Source organism: Caenorhabditis remanei, chromosome II (genome assembly GCF_010183535.1).
Source record: "Caenorhabditis remanei strain PX506 chromosome II, whole genome shotgun sequence".
Lineage (NCBI taxonomy): Eukaryota > Metazoa > Nematoda > Chromadorea > Rhabditida > Rhabditidae > Caenorhabditis > Caenorhabditis remanei.
The window spans coordinates 18642222-18656776 of record NC_071329.1 but is presented as its reverse complement, the minus strand read 5'-3'; the positions used below and the strand labels follow the sequence as shown (position 1 = coordinate 18656776).

The following is a 14555-nucleotide window of genomic DNA, read 5'->3' as shown; positions in this document are numbered from 1 at the left end:
GTATCAGATAGAGACTAAAAAAACTACAAGTACTACTTTTGTGATTTCAACATCCCTTTCTTTCCTCAATGAGATGTTAAGTGAGTTTGAACAAGCGTTTGGTGAATTCCGATGTGATTTGGATGGCGTTAATGAAAGGTATGTCAAAAATAAAAGAGTCAAACCGATTATTAGATTTCAGGTTCATTCCCGGATCGTCAAAGTTCTCCATCCCAATCAACGGTGATTCTAAAATCCATGTGTATGCAATTGAGAATCCAGAAGAAGGTCCCAATAAAATAATTGTAAAGCCAGTGCCAGGGTTCTGATCTACTTTCTTAATTTTTTGTTCCTCCCATCTTAACTTTCACAATAAACATTGTTTAAAAACCAGAAACGTGATAAGATAACAAAAACAGTACCAAACTTAGATCTGAAATTAAGCAAATCTTAGTCTTAGATTTACTACTTACACTCGCTTCTTTATCATTTCACATTATCAATGTTTATTCAGTTGGGGAAAAGGAAATAGAAGCTTGTAATTTGAATTATTAATTCAGAAAAAAATGGTACATAATATGAAACTAAAAAAATGAGGTGATAGGGGCAATTAGCATTAAAAAAAGCTCCAGAAAGTTACAAATACAAAACATCAGTGTTAGGCTTGAAAGTAAAGTAGACAACATAACAGAAACCATGATACTGAGATGGAGTGAGTCCCATGTTTGATGCAAGTAGTTGATTAATGTCCCGAAACTCCAGACACTGGTTTCATTACAATTTTCCATCTACCACCTACGCCTTGATCCTCGATTACATACACTTGGATTCTAGACTCGTTGTTGATTGGGATGGAGAACTTAGAGGATCCCGGGAGGAATCTGAAAACTGATAATTGGTTCGACTCTCTTATAATTGACATACCTCTCACTGACGCCTTGTAAATCGCATTGGAATTCAACAAACGCTTGTTCAAATTCGCGGAACATCATATCGATGAGACCTATGTGTTCTGTGGAAATCATAAAAGTGGTCCCAATATCTTTTTTTGCCTCGATATGACACTTGATCAATGGAATCAAATCTATTCTCGTGTGACACTTTTCGAATATCACTGTTTGGTTGCTAAGTTTCTTAAGGTCTTCAACCGTGACGTTCCAGCGAGTAACGAGATACAGAATAAGGGTTTTCGCTAGCTTAACAACTGGGTTGTCAAAGGATGAGGTGTGGGCGATAGAAGTGTCCAGAGTTTTCAGTGGAAAACTACGAGGGTCAATGAAAGGAATTGCGATATTGAAATAATAGGATATCGCAGTCAACGAATTCACTCTAAATTTCATATCGACCGGCAAGAAATCGGGGAACAAATCAAACCAACATAGTGTGTCCACAATGATGATTGATCTTCCACAGAAGAAAAAGTTGACAAATTTCCTCCTTTTGTCTTCTTGGCTCTCTGCTCTTTGTCTGCTGAATGTTCTTTTATCAGTTTTGAATTTCAGTTCATCTTTATCATAGTATCGAATTATCAAATTGTTGAAATTCATTTCTTCACTGCTAGTATGAAGATTCTTCAAACGTAATGGAATCAATTTATCCACTTTTTGAAGGCCTGGAGAGCGGCCAACAATATGTGCTCTGAAAACAACATAATACTGATTAAGCTACACAAATCAACAAGACTTACCGCTTAACTGCCTCCAAATACTCTAAAAGACATCGAAAACCGGGATAAGAGAGGGGGAGAGGCATTTTCTAATAGGAATGAAGAGAATAACGAGGTTCGAGAGTGAATAGGCGAGGGGCAGGCCAAATACCATCTGCCACTGAAGGCGGAACCCAGATAACTGTGGTCACGTAGTGTAGTATTTGCTCAGTTAACACCCCCTACTGTCTCCGATTATCCCTTCATCTGTAGGCATTGTGACGTGGCAGATGGTATCTGACATACCCCTCTCATATCCGTCAAAGTCGTCGAGCAGTACTGTGCTGGGTCATTGAAGCAGATTTTGTCTTGAGCAACGGGTTGAGGATCGACCGGAGCAGAATATGAGGATCCGAAAAGGGTAAGTGCTGTGGCGTGAACTAATATGGTCTAGTCTAGGTACTGTGGTTATAAGTGGCAAGAAGATATACCTATATAAGCCTAAAGAACTAATAGTTTGCGGTTATTCCGGTGGTGGAGGGGGCTACGGCCTGGAAAAGATGGGAAAAGGGAATATGGAAATTGAAAATTAAAAGTTAAAGCAACAAGAATCCGGGGGTGATCAGTGATCAATGAATGCGTACCACTTTAACTACATTAACTCCTCGTCATTCTGTAGTTTCTTACAATTTTATTATAGTAATCAAAAAAAGTGAAAAGATACAAAGAAACAAGGATTCACAATTATAATGGAGGCAGATTATATTCTAGAGATTTCTGGCACTGATTTCACAATTATGTTATAAGGAAAATCATCTTTAAAGAGTTCTGGATCCTCGATTGCGTACACTTGGATTCTAGACTCGTTGTTAATTGGGATGGAGAACTTAGACGATCCCGAGAGAAATCTGAAAACTAATAATTGGTTTGACTCTTTTATATTTGATATACCTCTCATTAACGCCATCCAAAGTACTTCTGTATTCACCAAACGCTTTTTTAAACTTTCGTAACATCTTTTTGATGAAACCTTTGTCATCTGCTGCAATCACAAGAGTAGTTCCTGTAGCTTTCTTAGTCTCTATCTGATATTTAATTAATGGAACTATTTCAATTCTAAAGGGGTACAAGGATTGAAATACCACTTTCTTGTTGTAAATTTTCTTAAGATTGTCCAGTGTGACAACCGTTTGAGCTAAAAATAGTATAATAGTTTCTGCTGAGATGGCAATATGACTGTCGATAGTTGAGGGCATGGGAGAAGTGACAAGAGTTTTTAAAGGAAAACTACGAGAGTCTATGAAAGAAAGAGCGGTTTCGAATTCTTCACGGAAGAGTGCATACAAAGAATTCACTCGAAACTTCTGATCTATAGACAAGAAATCGGTGAACAAACTGTCAAACCAACACAACGTGTCCACAGGGATTGACCTTCCACAGGTAAAAAAGTTGATAAATTTCTTCATTTTGTCTTCATGGTTCTCCGCTATCTGTCGTATGAATGTTTTCCTATTCATCCTGAATCTCACTTCATCTTCATTACATGTAATCCATAATTTGTTGATAACGAGCTTCCATTTTCCAATATGAAGATTCTCGAAACAACGTGGAATCAATTTATCTATTTTTTGAAGGCCTGGAGAACGTCCAATAATATGGACACTGAAAACCACATACTACTGATGGAACTACACTAATAAAAACTCACAAATCAACTAGACTTACCGCTTAACTACCTCCAAATGCTCCAGAATACATTTAAGTCCTGGATAAGAAAGAGGGAGAGGCATTCTCTAATAGGAATGAAGGGAATAATGAGGTTGGAGAGCGAATGAGACTAGGAGAGGGGCAGGTCTGCCACTGAAGGCGGACCCCAGATAACTATCGGAATTTGCGTTGTGTAGTATTTGCTCAGTTAACACCCCCTACTGTCTCCGATTATCCCTTCATCTGTAGACATTGTGACGTGGCAGATGGTATCTGACCTGCCCCCTCTCCTATTCACTCTCCAACCTCATTATTCCATTCATTCCCACTCAAGAATGCCTCTCCCTCTCTCTTATCCCAGCCTTAAGTGCGTTTTAGAGCATTTGGAAGCCGTTAAGCGGTAAGTCTAGTTGATTTGTGAGCTTTCCCTAATATTCTGTTGATTTCAGAGCACATATCATTGCTCGATCTCCATGTCTTCAAAAAATAGATAATCTGATTCCATTTTGTTTAGGAAACATTACTATTAACACTGATTGTTTTAAAAACGGGCTGACTATCAACAAATTATCAATCAAATGCGAAAAAATTGTTGTTCAATTCAAAATGAATGGGAAAACATTCAGCCGTCAGATATCAGTGAGCCTCGAAGTCAAAATGAAGAAATTGATTAACTCTTATATCTCTGGAAGATCAAAAATCCTTGTGGACAAGTTCAAACTTCAATCCAAGGTCCATGTTCACAGTTTGCTTCCAGATTTATTGCCAGTGAATCTGAAGTTTATAGTGAACTCTTTGGATGCAGTCTCCCATGAAGACTTCGAAACCGTTATTCCATATATTGACCATCGTAGTTTTCCCTTAAAATATCTGGACACTACAATCGCCAACACCAAAACCTTCGACGATCAAGTTGTTAAGTCCGCGGAAACCCTTGTTCTGAATATGTTTCATCACCGGATAGTCACTATTGAAAACCTTAAAAAGCTGAACAACAAGACTGTAGTGTTGCAATCCTTGTGGAAATTTAGAGTTGATATAGTTCCATTGATTAAATATCACATAAAGACTAAGAAAGATATTAGAACTACTTTTGTGATTTCAACAGATGACAAAGATTTAATTGATAGTATGTTAAGTGAGTTTGAACTTGCATTTGATGAATTCCAATGCGATTTGGATGGCGTTAATGAGAGGTATGTCAAATATACAAATAGTAAAATAAATTATTAGTTTTCAGATTCCGTCAGGGATTGCCTAAGTTCTCCATCCCAATCAACAACGAGTCTAGAATCCAAGTATTCGCAATCGAGGAGCCAGAAGAAGATTGTCCCTATAAAATAATTGTGAAACCAGTGTCTGGATTATGATCTACTACTTCAAGTGACTCATCTCACCTTAATTTCAATTTTCGTTTTATATTGTCTACTTTGCTTTCAAGCCTTTCAAGCCTGATTATTGTAAATTTCTGAAATTATCACTTAAATTTATTGTATCATTTTTCTCCTTCTCGCCTTAACTTTTGCAATAAACACTGTAGACTCAAGCTCACTCCTGTCACTCACTGCCTGCTTATAGAAGGTGTTTCCATAGTAGGATCTACTAGAGACAGCACCTCGCGTCACCTGCCTCTCTCCCAGCCTCATTCCTATTTAGACGACTTCAAATTCCCATCTGCCTCGTTATTTGCTCAACTTACAATCTCCTATTATCCCTTAGACATTTTGACGTGGCAGACTCCAAATTACTGTCTCCAAATTTTCAAGAACACATTTAAGTCCTGGATAAGAGAGGGGGAGAGGCATTCTCCAATAGGAATAAAAGGGGAATAATGAGGTTGGAGAGTGAATAGGAGATGGGGGGCTGGTCAGATACCATCTGCCATTGAAAGCGGACCCCAGATAACTGTGGGCACGTAGTGTAGTATTTGCTCAGTTAACACCCCCTACAGTCTTCTATTATCCCTTCGTCTGTAGACATTGTGACGTGACACTACGTGCCCACAGTTATCTGGGGTCCGCCTTCAGTGGCAGATAGTATCTGACCTGCCCCCTTTCCTATTCATTCTCCAACCTCATTATTCCCCTTTTATTCTTATTAGAGAATGCCTCTCCCTCTCTCTTATCCCGGTCTTCGATGTGTTTTGGAGCATTTGGAAGCAGTTAAGCGGTAAGTCTAGTTGATTAGTGTAGTTCCATGAGTAGTATGTGGTTTTCAGAGCCCATATTATTGGACGTTCTCCATGTCTTCAAAAAATAGATAAATTGATTCCACTTTGTCTCGAGAATCTTTATATTGAAAAAACAAAGCTCGTTATCAACAAATTATGGATTACATGTGAGGATGGGGCAAATTTCGAGATGAATAGGAAGACATTCAACCGACAGATATCAGAGACCCAAGAAGACAAAATGAAGAAATTGATCAAATTTTATGTTTGTGGGAAGTCAATCATCCATATGGACAGGTTGCATTGGCATGACAGTTTGCTCCCATACTTCTTGCCTGAAGATCTGAAATTTAGGGTGAATTCTTTGACTTTCGATACCTTACTTCCTTTTATAGACTCTCATAGTTTTCCTCTAAAAACCATGATTGCTATCACCCAGTCCTCGACCCTCGTCAGTCACATTGCCATCTCAGCTGAAACTATTATACTATTTATATCAGGTCTAACGGCTGTCACGCTAGACAACCTCAAGAACATCTACAACAAGAAAGTGGTATTCCAATCCTTGTACCCCTTTAGAATTGATATAGTTCCATTGATTAAATATCAGATAGAGACTGAGAAAGCTACAGGAACTACTCTTGTGATTGCAGTAGATGACAAACGTTTCATCAAAAAGATGTTACGAAAGTTTAAAAAAGCGTTTGGTGAATACAGAAGTACTTTGGATGGCGTTAATGAGAGGTATGTAAAATAATAAGAAAGTCAAACCAATTATTAGTTTTCAGATTTATTCCCGGATTGCCTAAGTTCTCCATCCCAATCAACAACGAGTCTAGAATCCAAGTGTATGCAATCGAGGATGAAAAAGGTCTCTTTAAAGAAGATTTTCCTTATAACATAATTGTGAAATCAATATCAGAAATCTCTAGAATATAATCTGCCTCCATTATAATTGTGAATCCTTGTTTCTTTGTATCTTTTTACTTTTTTTGATTACAACAATAAAATTGTGAGAAACTACAGTATGACGAGGAGTTACTGTAATTAAAGTGGTACGCATTCATTGATCACTGATCACCCCCGGATTTTTGATGCTTTAACCTTAAATTTTCGATATCCATCTCCCGTTTTCGGTTTCCCATCTTATCCAGGCCGTCGCCTCCTTACTGCCTCCTCCACCGCCAGCTTCCTTCCCGATCGGTGACTCTTTTCTGGAAATGCCTTAGAATATTCTCCACACTGCTATGTTCCTAGGTGGCTGGAGAGTGTAGTTTAAACAAGATTCACATAAGGAATAACCGCAAACTATTAGTACTTTAGGCTTAGATAGGCAGATCTTCTTGCCACGTATAACCTCCATACCTAGGCTAGGCAATATTAGTTCATGCCACAATACTTACCCTTCTCGGGCCATGTTGCTCAGGACAAAATCTGCTTCGCTGAGCCAGCACACCACTGCTCGACGACTTTGAAGAATGCTACTGTAACCGATAGAAATGTTGCTGAAATTTGAGTCTAAGATTGCTTAAGCGCATTTTCGAGCTATCCTTTCATAATTTTGATCTTTTTTGAATGGGTTTTAAAAGTTTCAAATTGTTTATTGTAACCGTTCAGGTGGGGAGGAGAAAAATGATACAATTTATATAAATGAAAGCTCCGAAACATTAAAGTTAATGAAAATACACAACGCATCAGTCTCGGGATTGGAAGTTGGACAACACGAAACGAAAATTGAAGTTGAGGTGAAATGAGTTCCATGTCGATGTTTTGAAGTAGTTGCTCATAATCCCAACACTGGTTTCACAATTATTTTATAGGAACAATGCTCTTCTGGATCCTCGATTGCGTATACATGGATTCTAGACTCGTTGTTGATTGGAATAGAGAATCTAGAAGATCCCGGGAAGAATCTGAAAACTAATAATTGGTTTGAGTCCCATATTTTTGACGGACCTTTCATTAACGTCATCCAAATTGCATTGGAATTCTCCAAACGCAAGTTTAAAGTTGCCTAATATCTGACTGATGAAATATTTGGCATCTGTTGCAATCACAAGAGTAGTTCCTGTAGCTTTCTTACAAGGGAACCTTTTAAGTGGGAGTTAACGCCAGCAAAAACGCCCTATACAGGGTGAAAGAGCATGTTTGAAAACCTATAAATCAACTTTCAAAAGTTGCTTACGTGACCTGTAAGTGGCTGAAATCTCGACCTGAAAATCGACCAATTTTACCATTGATTTATTGTATCTCTTACCACGTTTATAAAGACTTCGGCGGCAGTATAAAAATGTGTTCGAGTGGCGCAGGTGGTTAGCGCCTAGGAGGAGAACAATTTTGCGCTGGTTCGATCCCCTCTACTGTTTTTTTTGTTTGATTTGTTTTTTTTCCTTTTTTCAATGTTTTTTTTGGCAGTTAAATATCATTATAGTTTTTCGGATCCCACCTCGCGGCACCTGCCAACCGGCAGATCTTTCTTAAAATCAACAGTTAAAAGGGACTCTGAAAAGAATCACGTTGATGGTGGGATCCGAAAAACTATAATGATATTTAACTGCCAAAAAAAACATTGAAAAAAGGGAAAAAACAAATCAAACAAAAAAAACAGTAGAGGGGATCGAACCAGCGCAAAATTGTTCTCCTCCTAGGCGCTAACCACCGGCAAATACTCATGTACTACCCGATCATGTACTACCTTACTCATGTACTACCACTACTCATGTACTACCATATACTCATGTACTACCTCGGATCATGTACTACCAATGGCTCATGTACTACCATAGACTCATGTACTACCCCAGCTCATGTACTACCAACCATTTTTTTTGGCATTTTTGGAAAGATGAAACCAAAAAAGCAACAGGAGTAGTATTTAATTATAGTTACGAGCATTTAACGACGGAGTCAAGCTACCGAGATGAAAAGAGCACACCCGAACTTAACATAATAATGGAACCTCAGAGACAAGTGACGAGCACAGAACTAAACTGTGCCTAATCAAGTTCTCCTTAATACCTGGTAGCAATGTGGAACGATTCCAAATTTGCGAACTCCTCAGGTCCCCTTGTAAAACAGGGAAGAGTAAGTTTCTCATAGGGTCTAGCATCTTTCCAAATTTCTACTGACTTCTGGAAGAAGACTGATGGATAGTAAGAGTCTTATTATGATCTAGATTGACCTTTTTGGAACAAGTTTCTTATTATTCGTTTATGTTTCCCAGCACTGGACTGTTTCAAGATGAGAAGAAATAACATTTTTAGAACATTGTAGACCTTTTGTAAAAGTATGTAGTTTATCTAATAAGCCGAATTGCTATAGTACCCTACTGAACTATACTCTCAAAAATAACAGTACGTTTTTTGTGTATCTAATTACAAAAACTTGAGCTTGAAATAAACTTGTTTATAAAGTATATCTGAATTATAATAAGACGCTTACAATCCACCTCCTTCTAGTAGTCAGTAATCATTTTGGGAAGAATCAGGAACTTCCTTTGATCTGGGTGCTCAAACTTGCTTCTGTGACCTCAATCTTTTATGTTATCTTCTCAAGTTCGGGTGTGCTCTTTTCATCTCGGTAGCTTGACTCCGTCGTTAAATGCTCGTATCTATAATTAAATACTACTCCTGTTGCTTTTTTGGTTTCATCTTTCCAAAAATGCCAAAAAAATGATTGGTAGTACATGAGCTGGGGTAGTACATGAGTCTATGGTAGTACATGAGCCATTGGTAGTACATGATCCGAGGTAGTACATGAGTATATGGTAGTACATGAGTAGTGGTAGTACATGAGTAAGGTAGTACATGATCGGGTAGTACATGAGTATTTGCCCTAACCACCTGCGCCACTCGAACACATTTTTATACTGCCGCCGAAGTCTTTATAAACGTGGTAGGAGATACAATAAATCAATGGTAAAATTGGTCGATTTTCAGGTCGAGATTTCAGCCACTTACAGGTCACGTAAGCAACTTTTGAAAGTTGATTTATAGGTTTTCAAACATGCTCTTTCACCCTGTATAGGTCGTTTTCGCTGGCGTTAACTCCCACTTAAAAGGTTCCCTTGTTAGTCTTCATCTGATATTTAATCAATGGAATTATATCAATTTTAGAGAAGCGAAAACTTTCAAATACCACTCTTTTGTTGTTCAGCTTTTTAAGGTCTTCAAGTGTGATGGTGAGATAATAGCATGATAATAGATTGAGAGTTTCAGCTGTGGTGGCCATATGGCTGTCGAAGGTTGACGGGTTGGAAATGGTTGCCATAGTTTTCAGAGGAAAACTGCAAGGGTCTATAAAAGGAATTGCGGTATCGAATTGCCATGAAGGTGCAGTCAAAGAATTCACTCTAAATTTCATATCGACCGGCAAGAAATTAGGGAGTGAACTCTCATTCCAAGTCAAATTGCCCACATGGATGATCGATCTTCCACAAATATAAAAGTTGATCAATTTCTTCATTTTGTCTTCTTGGCTCTCTGATACATGCCGGCTGAATGTTTTCCCATTCATTTTGAATTTCACCTCTTTTTCATCACATATAATCATTAAATTGTTAATAATTAATTCGTTTCTGTGAATTGAGAAATCCTTCAGACGTAGTGAAATCAATTTATCCACTTTTTGAAGACCCGGAGATCGGCCAATGATATGTGCTCTGAAAACAACATACTACTGATGGAACTACACAAATCATTTAGACTTACCGCTTAACTGCCTCCAAGTTTTCCAAAACGCATTTGAGGCCAGGATAAGAGAGGGGGAGAGGCATTCTCTAATAGGAATAAAAGGAGTAATGAGGTTGGAGAGGGAATGAGACTAGGAGAGGAGCAGGTCAGATACTATCTGCCACTGAATGCGGCCGCTAGATAGCTGTGGGAATTCGCTTTGTGTAGTATTTGCTCAACTAACACCTCCTACAGTCTCCTATTATCCCTCGATCTGTAGACCTTTTGACGTGGCAGATGGTATCTGACCTGCCCCCTCTCCTAGTCAACCTCATTATTCCTTTTATTCCTATTGGAGAATGCCTCTCCCTCTTTCTTATCCAGGACTTAAATACGTTTTGGAGCATTTGGAAGCAGTTAAGCGGTAGGTCTAGTTGATTTGTGTGTAGTTCCCTCTGTATTATGTTGTTTTCAGTGCACATATTGTTGTCCGTTCTCCAGGCCTTCAAATAGTAGATAAATTGATTTCACTACGTCTGAAGGATTTCTTAATTCACAGAAACGAGATGCTACTGTAACCAACAGAAATGTTGCTGAAAGTCGAGTCTATGATTGCATAAGCGCATTTCGGAGCAACAATCAAAAACATTGCATAATTTTGAGTTTTTTTGAACGGGTTTTGAAAGTTTGGAAAGGTTTATTGTGAAAGTTAAGATGGGAGGAGAAAAATGATACAATTGATATAAATGAAAGCTCCGGAACATTAAAATTAATAAAAATACACAACGCATAAGTTTCGGGTTTGGAAGTTAGACAACACGAGACGAAAATTGAAATTGAGGTGGAATGAGTCAAATGTCGATGCTTCAAAAAAGTGAATCATTATCCAGACACTGGTTTCACAATCATTTTATAGGAACAATCTTCTTCTGGATCCTCGATTGCGTACACTTGGATTCTAGACTCGTTGTTGATTGGGATGGAGAACTTAGGCGAGTCGTAAATAAATCTGAAAACTAATAATTGATTTGACTCTCTTATATTTGATTTACCTTTCATTGAAATCAAAATCGCATTGAAATTCACCAAACCTTAGTTCCAAGTCACTGAACATCTCCCGGATAACATATATTTTACTTGTTGAAATCACAAAAATGGTTCTAATATCTTGCTTTGTTTCAATGTGATATTTAATCAATAAAACCATATCAAGTCTGGAGAAGCTACAGTGTTCGAATACCACTGTGCGGTTGTTAAGTTTCTTAAGGTCTCTGACAGGAACTCTCCGGCAATAAAAGAGATTCAGATTAAGAGTTTCTGCTGACTGAACAACTGGGTCGTCAAAGATTGGAGCGTTAGCGATAGTAGCCAGAGTTTTCAGAGGAAAACTACGAGGGTCAATAAAAGGAATTGCGGTATCGAACAGAAAGGGTGCAGTCAAAGAATTCACTTTGAATTTCATACCGACCGGCAAGAAATCTGGGAGCAAACCGTCAAACCAACACAACTTGTCCACATGGATTACTCTCCTCTCACAGAAATAAAAGTTGACAAATTTCTTCATTTTGTCTTCGAGGCCCGCTGATCCCTCCCGGCTGAATGTTTTGCCATTCATTTCGAATTCTACTTCATCGTTATCAGAATATCGAATTATCCAATTGTTGATAGTCATTTTGTCACAGATAATATAGAAATCCCTCAAACGTAGTGGAATCAATTTATCTATTTTTTGAAGTCCTGGTGCACGGCCAATGATATGTGCTCTGAAAACCACAAAATATTGAGGAAAACTCATTAATCAACTAGACTTACCGCTTAACAGCCTCTAAATGTTCCAAAACGCATTTAAATCCGGGATAAGTGAGTGGGAAAGGCATTCTCCAATAGGAATGAAGGGGAATAATGAGGTTGGAGAATGAATAAGAGAGGGGCTAGTCAAATACCATCTGTCACTGAAGGCGGACCCCAGATAATGGTGGGAATTCGCGGTATTTGCTCAACTCACATCCCCTACAGTCTCCTATTGTTCCTTCATCTGTGGACATTGTGACAGATGGTATCTGACCTGCACCTAGTCTTCTCTCACTCTCCAACCTCATTACTCCCTTCATGGAAGCTGGAGTGTAACTGCCTCTATACAATCCTACAATGGAAATATGGTATAAGGTGAATAAGAAGTGAGGAGCCATCTGAATGCATGTCTTGTTTAATTAGTCTTAACGATTTCACTATGAATCGTTTAAATTTTAATGTATGTCACCCCAACTGTAGGTTTTCAAAGTCTAACAAGATCTAATGTGCAAAACACGTTTATTGTGAACCAAGAGATAATAAGACAAATGCCAATTTCAAAAAGAATCAAGAAATAAGGCCAATACCACAACGCAACTGAAAAACATAGAATTAACATTGAAATTAAGCTGGAATGAGTCTCATTTCGGTGCTTCAAAGTAGTTGATCATAATCCCAAGACTTCAGACACTGGTTTGATAACAATTTTCCATCCATCACTTTCGTCTCGATCGTCGATAGCGTACACTTGGATTCTAGACTCGTTGTTGATTGGGATGGAGAACTTAGGCAATTCGGGGACAATGATCCGAATTTCTGATAAAAAGAGATCCAGATGAGTTGAGACTGAAAGGGCAGAATCTGGAGTTGCAGGCGTTTTTTCTCTAGCCGATTATGAGCACTTCACTCGGTTTATCGATTTGGGAACCGTGAAAAGTGTGATCTACCAAATAATTTTCAATAATCGAGCAATTTTGGATGAACCAGAGATACCTTACAGGATGTTCTGAAATCAAAACGTGCGAGAAACTCATCCTTACCACTAAAGCACGGAATTTCACTCTTGAGAAGCTTTTGGGTCTTCAAAATCAGCACCTCATCATGGATAAGGAATTTGAGAAATGTGGATCTCGGCAAGTTTTATATTCTTGATTGGAAAACGCTGCATCAAAATTGGACCGAAATGAATCTGGACTTGTGCTCTGGTTTACATTATCAGTTAGTTTTTATTGGTTCGTTAAAAAAATCAAACTTTTATTCATCAGAATAGAAATTAGGCAGAAAGATCTGGCTTGCAATCCCCAATCTTTTTCAGCGATCCTCTCGCAATCACTTCCATCTTCAGTGCTGGGTGGTACCAACCTCCAATCGGATGTTTACCATAATACAAGACCAAATCCCGATTGCCGTCTATTTTAATACCGATTCCTGGATAATCGGTTGAGTCACTGAAATAGAGAATTTATTGACTTTCAAAGCTGAAATAAACAAACTGACCGTTGAATTTCAACTGGAAAAGTGTCTCGCAGATCCAAAGAATTGATCACTTCGTTTGTATCGTATATAGATGAGTATAAACAGAAAGAGGTGCCGATTAATCGATCGGAAGTTTTCCAGTTCTGAAATTCAAAATGTATATACATATTTCAGACATATGTTTTATATATTTACCTCAATCAATAGACGAAGTTCATTGACTTGGAAATTATCATCATATAATACCAGACTTTGGTTTCTGAGACCGGTATAGTAGTTGATGAGTGATCTAGAAGCGGATATGACCAAATCGAGACCCTTGCAGTTGATGATCTGAAAAAAGGATTTTAAAGTTTTTTACAGCGATAATGGGATACCACTGGCTTTGTCAGCATTCGGAACTCCCCTTCGGAACTTTGGGTAAAAGAGAGATAAATGTATTCCAACTTGTCCAAATTTATATATCGAGTAAAATAATTAAACTTGGTGTCAAGCGAAGCCTTCATCCAAATTCTCGAGATGTTCAGTTTCAGACCGTTTGATCTATCTGTTTCACACAAGAACTTGGGAACATCATATAACTCCAAGTCTTGGATATTGGAACCATTTTTGAGGTAGACATTGAAAAATTTTTCAATTGCCTCATCTGTAGATTTGTTCACACGGAGTATCGGAGTATGTTTGCCAGAATCAGAATCAAAAATGGTGGCGGTCATCGGATGGTTTAGGCCAAAAACCCAGAGTTTTTTGTTAATTTTTATTGAATTCGGCATGATTCTCACAAACTCGATGGTATATGGAAGAAGGGAATTGATGGTACGGATGCTTGGAAGGTGATAAAGGAGCTCTTGTCTGAAAAATGCATTTCATTTATTCAGGTTAGGGGCGAGAGACCATTCAAAAAGTTTAAAGTGAGCAATAGACCTACCGCTTAACTGCTTCCAAGTTTTCAAGTACACATTTAAGGCCTGGATAAGAGAGTGGGAGAGGCATTCTTTCAGTGGGGATGAGGGGAATAGTGATGTTGGAGGGAGAATAGGATAGGAAAAGGTCTAATACCATCTGCCACGTCACAATGTCAACAAATGAAGGGACACTGTAGGGAGTGTTAATTGAG

General features: G+C 38.3%; 6 protein-coding genes across 6 annotated transcripts; 2 read left to right on the top strand and 4 right to left on the bottom strand.

Annotated features, from left to right (window-relative positions):
• Positions 1-721: 721 nt before the first annotated feature.
• GCK72_007893 (uncharacterized protein) lies at positions 722-1731 on the bottom strand (the record flags this gene model as incomplete). The annotated part of the gene is made up of 3 exons (XM_053726518.1): positions 722-860; positions 904-1617; positions 1667-1731. 3 exons carry the CDS (start codon positions 1729-1731, stop codon positions 722-724), a joined length of 918 nt encoding a protein of 305 aa, XP_053590712.1.
• Positions 1732-2384: 653 nt separating this feature from the next.
• On the bottom strand, positions 2385-3414 carry GCK72_007892 (uncharacterized protein; the record flags this gene model as incomplete). Its single annotated transcript, XM_053726517.1, has 4 exons — positions 2385-2532; positions 2576-2709; positions 3154-3286; positions 3350-3414. The coding sequence occupies 4 exons, from the start codon at positions 3412-3414 to the stop codon at positions 2385-2387; spliced, it is 480 nt and encodes a 159-aa protein (XP_053590711.1).
• A 252-nt stretch (positions 3415-3666) lies between these two features.
• GCK72_007891 (uncharacterized protein) lies at positions 3667-4701 on the top strand (the record flags this gene model as incomplete). Its single annotated transcript, XM_053726516.1, has 3 exons — positions 3667-3731; positions 3781-4527; positions 4572-4701. 3 exons carry the CDS (start codon positions 3667-3669, stop codon positions 4699-4701), a joined length of 942 nt encoding a protein of 313 aa, XP_053590710.1.
• A 734-nt stretch (positions 4702-5435) lies between these two features.
• On the top strand, positions 5436-6440 carry GCK72_007890 (uncharacterized protein; the record flags this gene model as incomplete). Its single annotated transcript, XM_053726515.1, has 4 exons — positions 5436-5500; positions 5550-5668; positions 6002-6245; positions 6290-6440. 4 exons carry the CDS (start codon positions 5436-5438, stop codon positions 6438-6440), a joined length of 579 nt encoding a protein of 192 aa, XP_053590709.1.
• A 4613-nt stretch (positions 6441-11053) lies between these two features.
• Positions 11054-12048, bottom strand: GCK72_007889 (uncharacterized protein; the record flags this gene model as incomplete). Its single annotated transcript, XM_003097519.2, has 3 exons — positions 11054-11180; positions 11224-11934; positions 11984-12048. The coding sequence occupies 3 exons, from the start codon at positions 12046-12048 to the stop codon at positions 11054-11056; spliced, it is 903 nt and encodes a 300-aa protein (XP_003097567.2).
• Positions 12049-13235: 1187 nt separating this feature from the next.
• On the bottom strand, positions 13236-14431 carry GCK72_007888 (uncharacterized protein; the record flags this gene model as incomplete). Its single annotated transcript, XM_053726514.1, has 5 exons — positions 13236-13410; positions 13460-13581; positions 13634-13771; positions 13816-14290; positions 14367-14431. The coding sequence occupies 5 exons, from the start codon at positions 14429-14431 to the stop codon at positions 13236-13238; spliced, it is 975 nt and encodes a 324-aa protein (XP_053590708.1).
• Between the last annotated feature and the right edge of the window lie 124 nt (positions 14432-14555).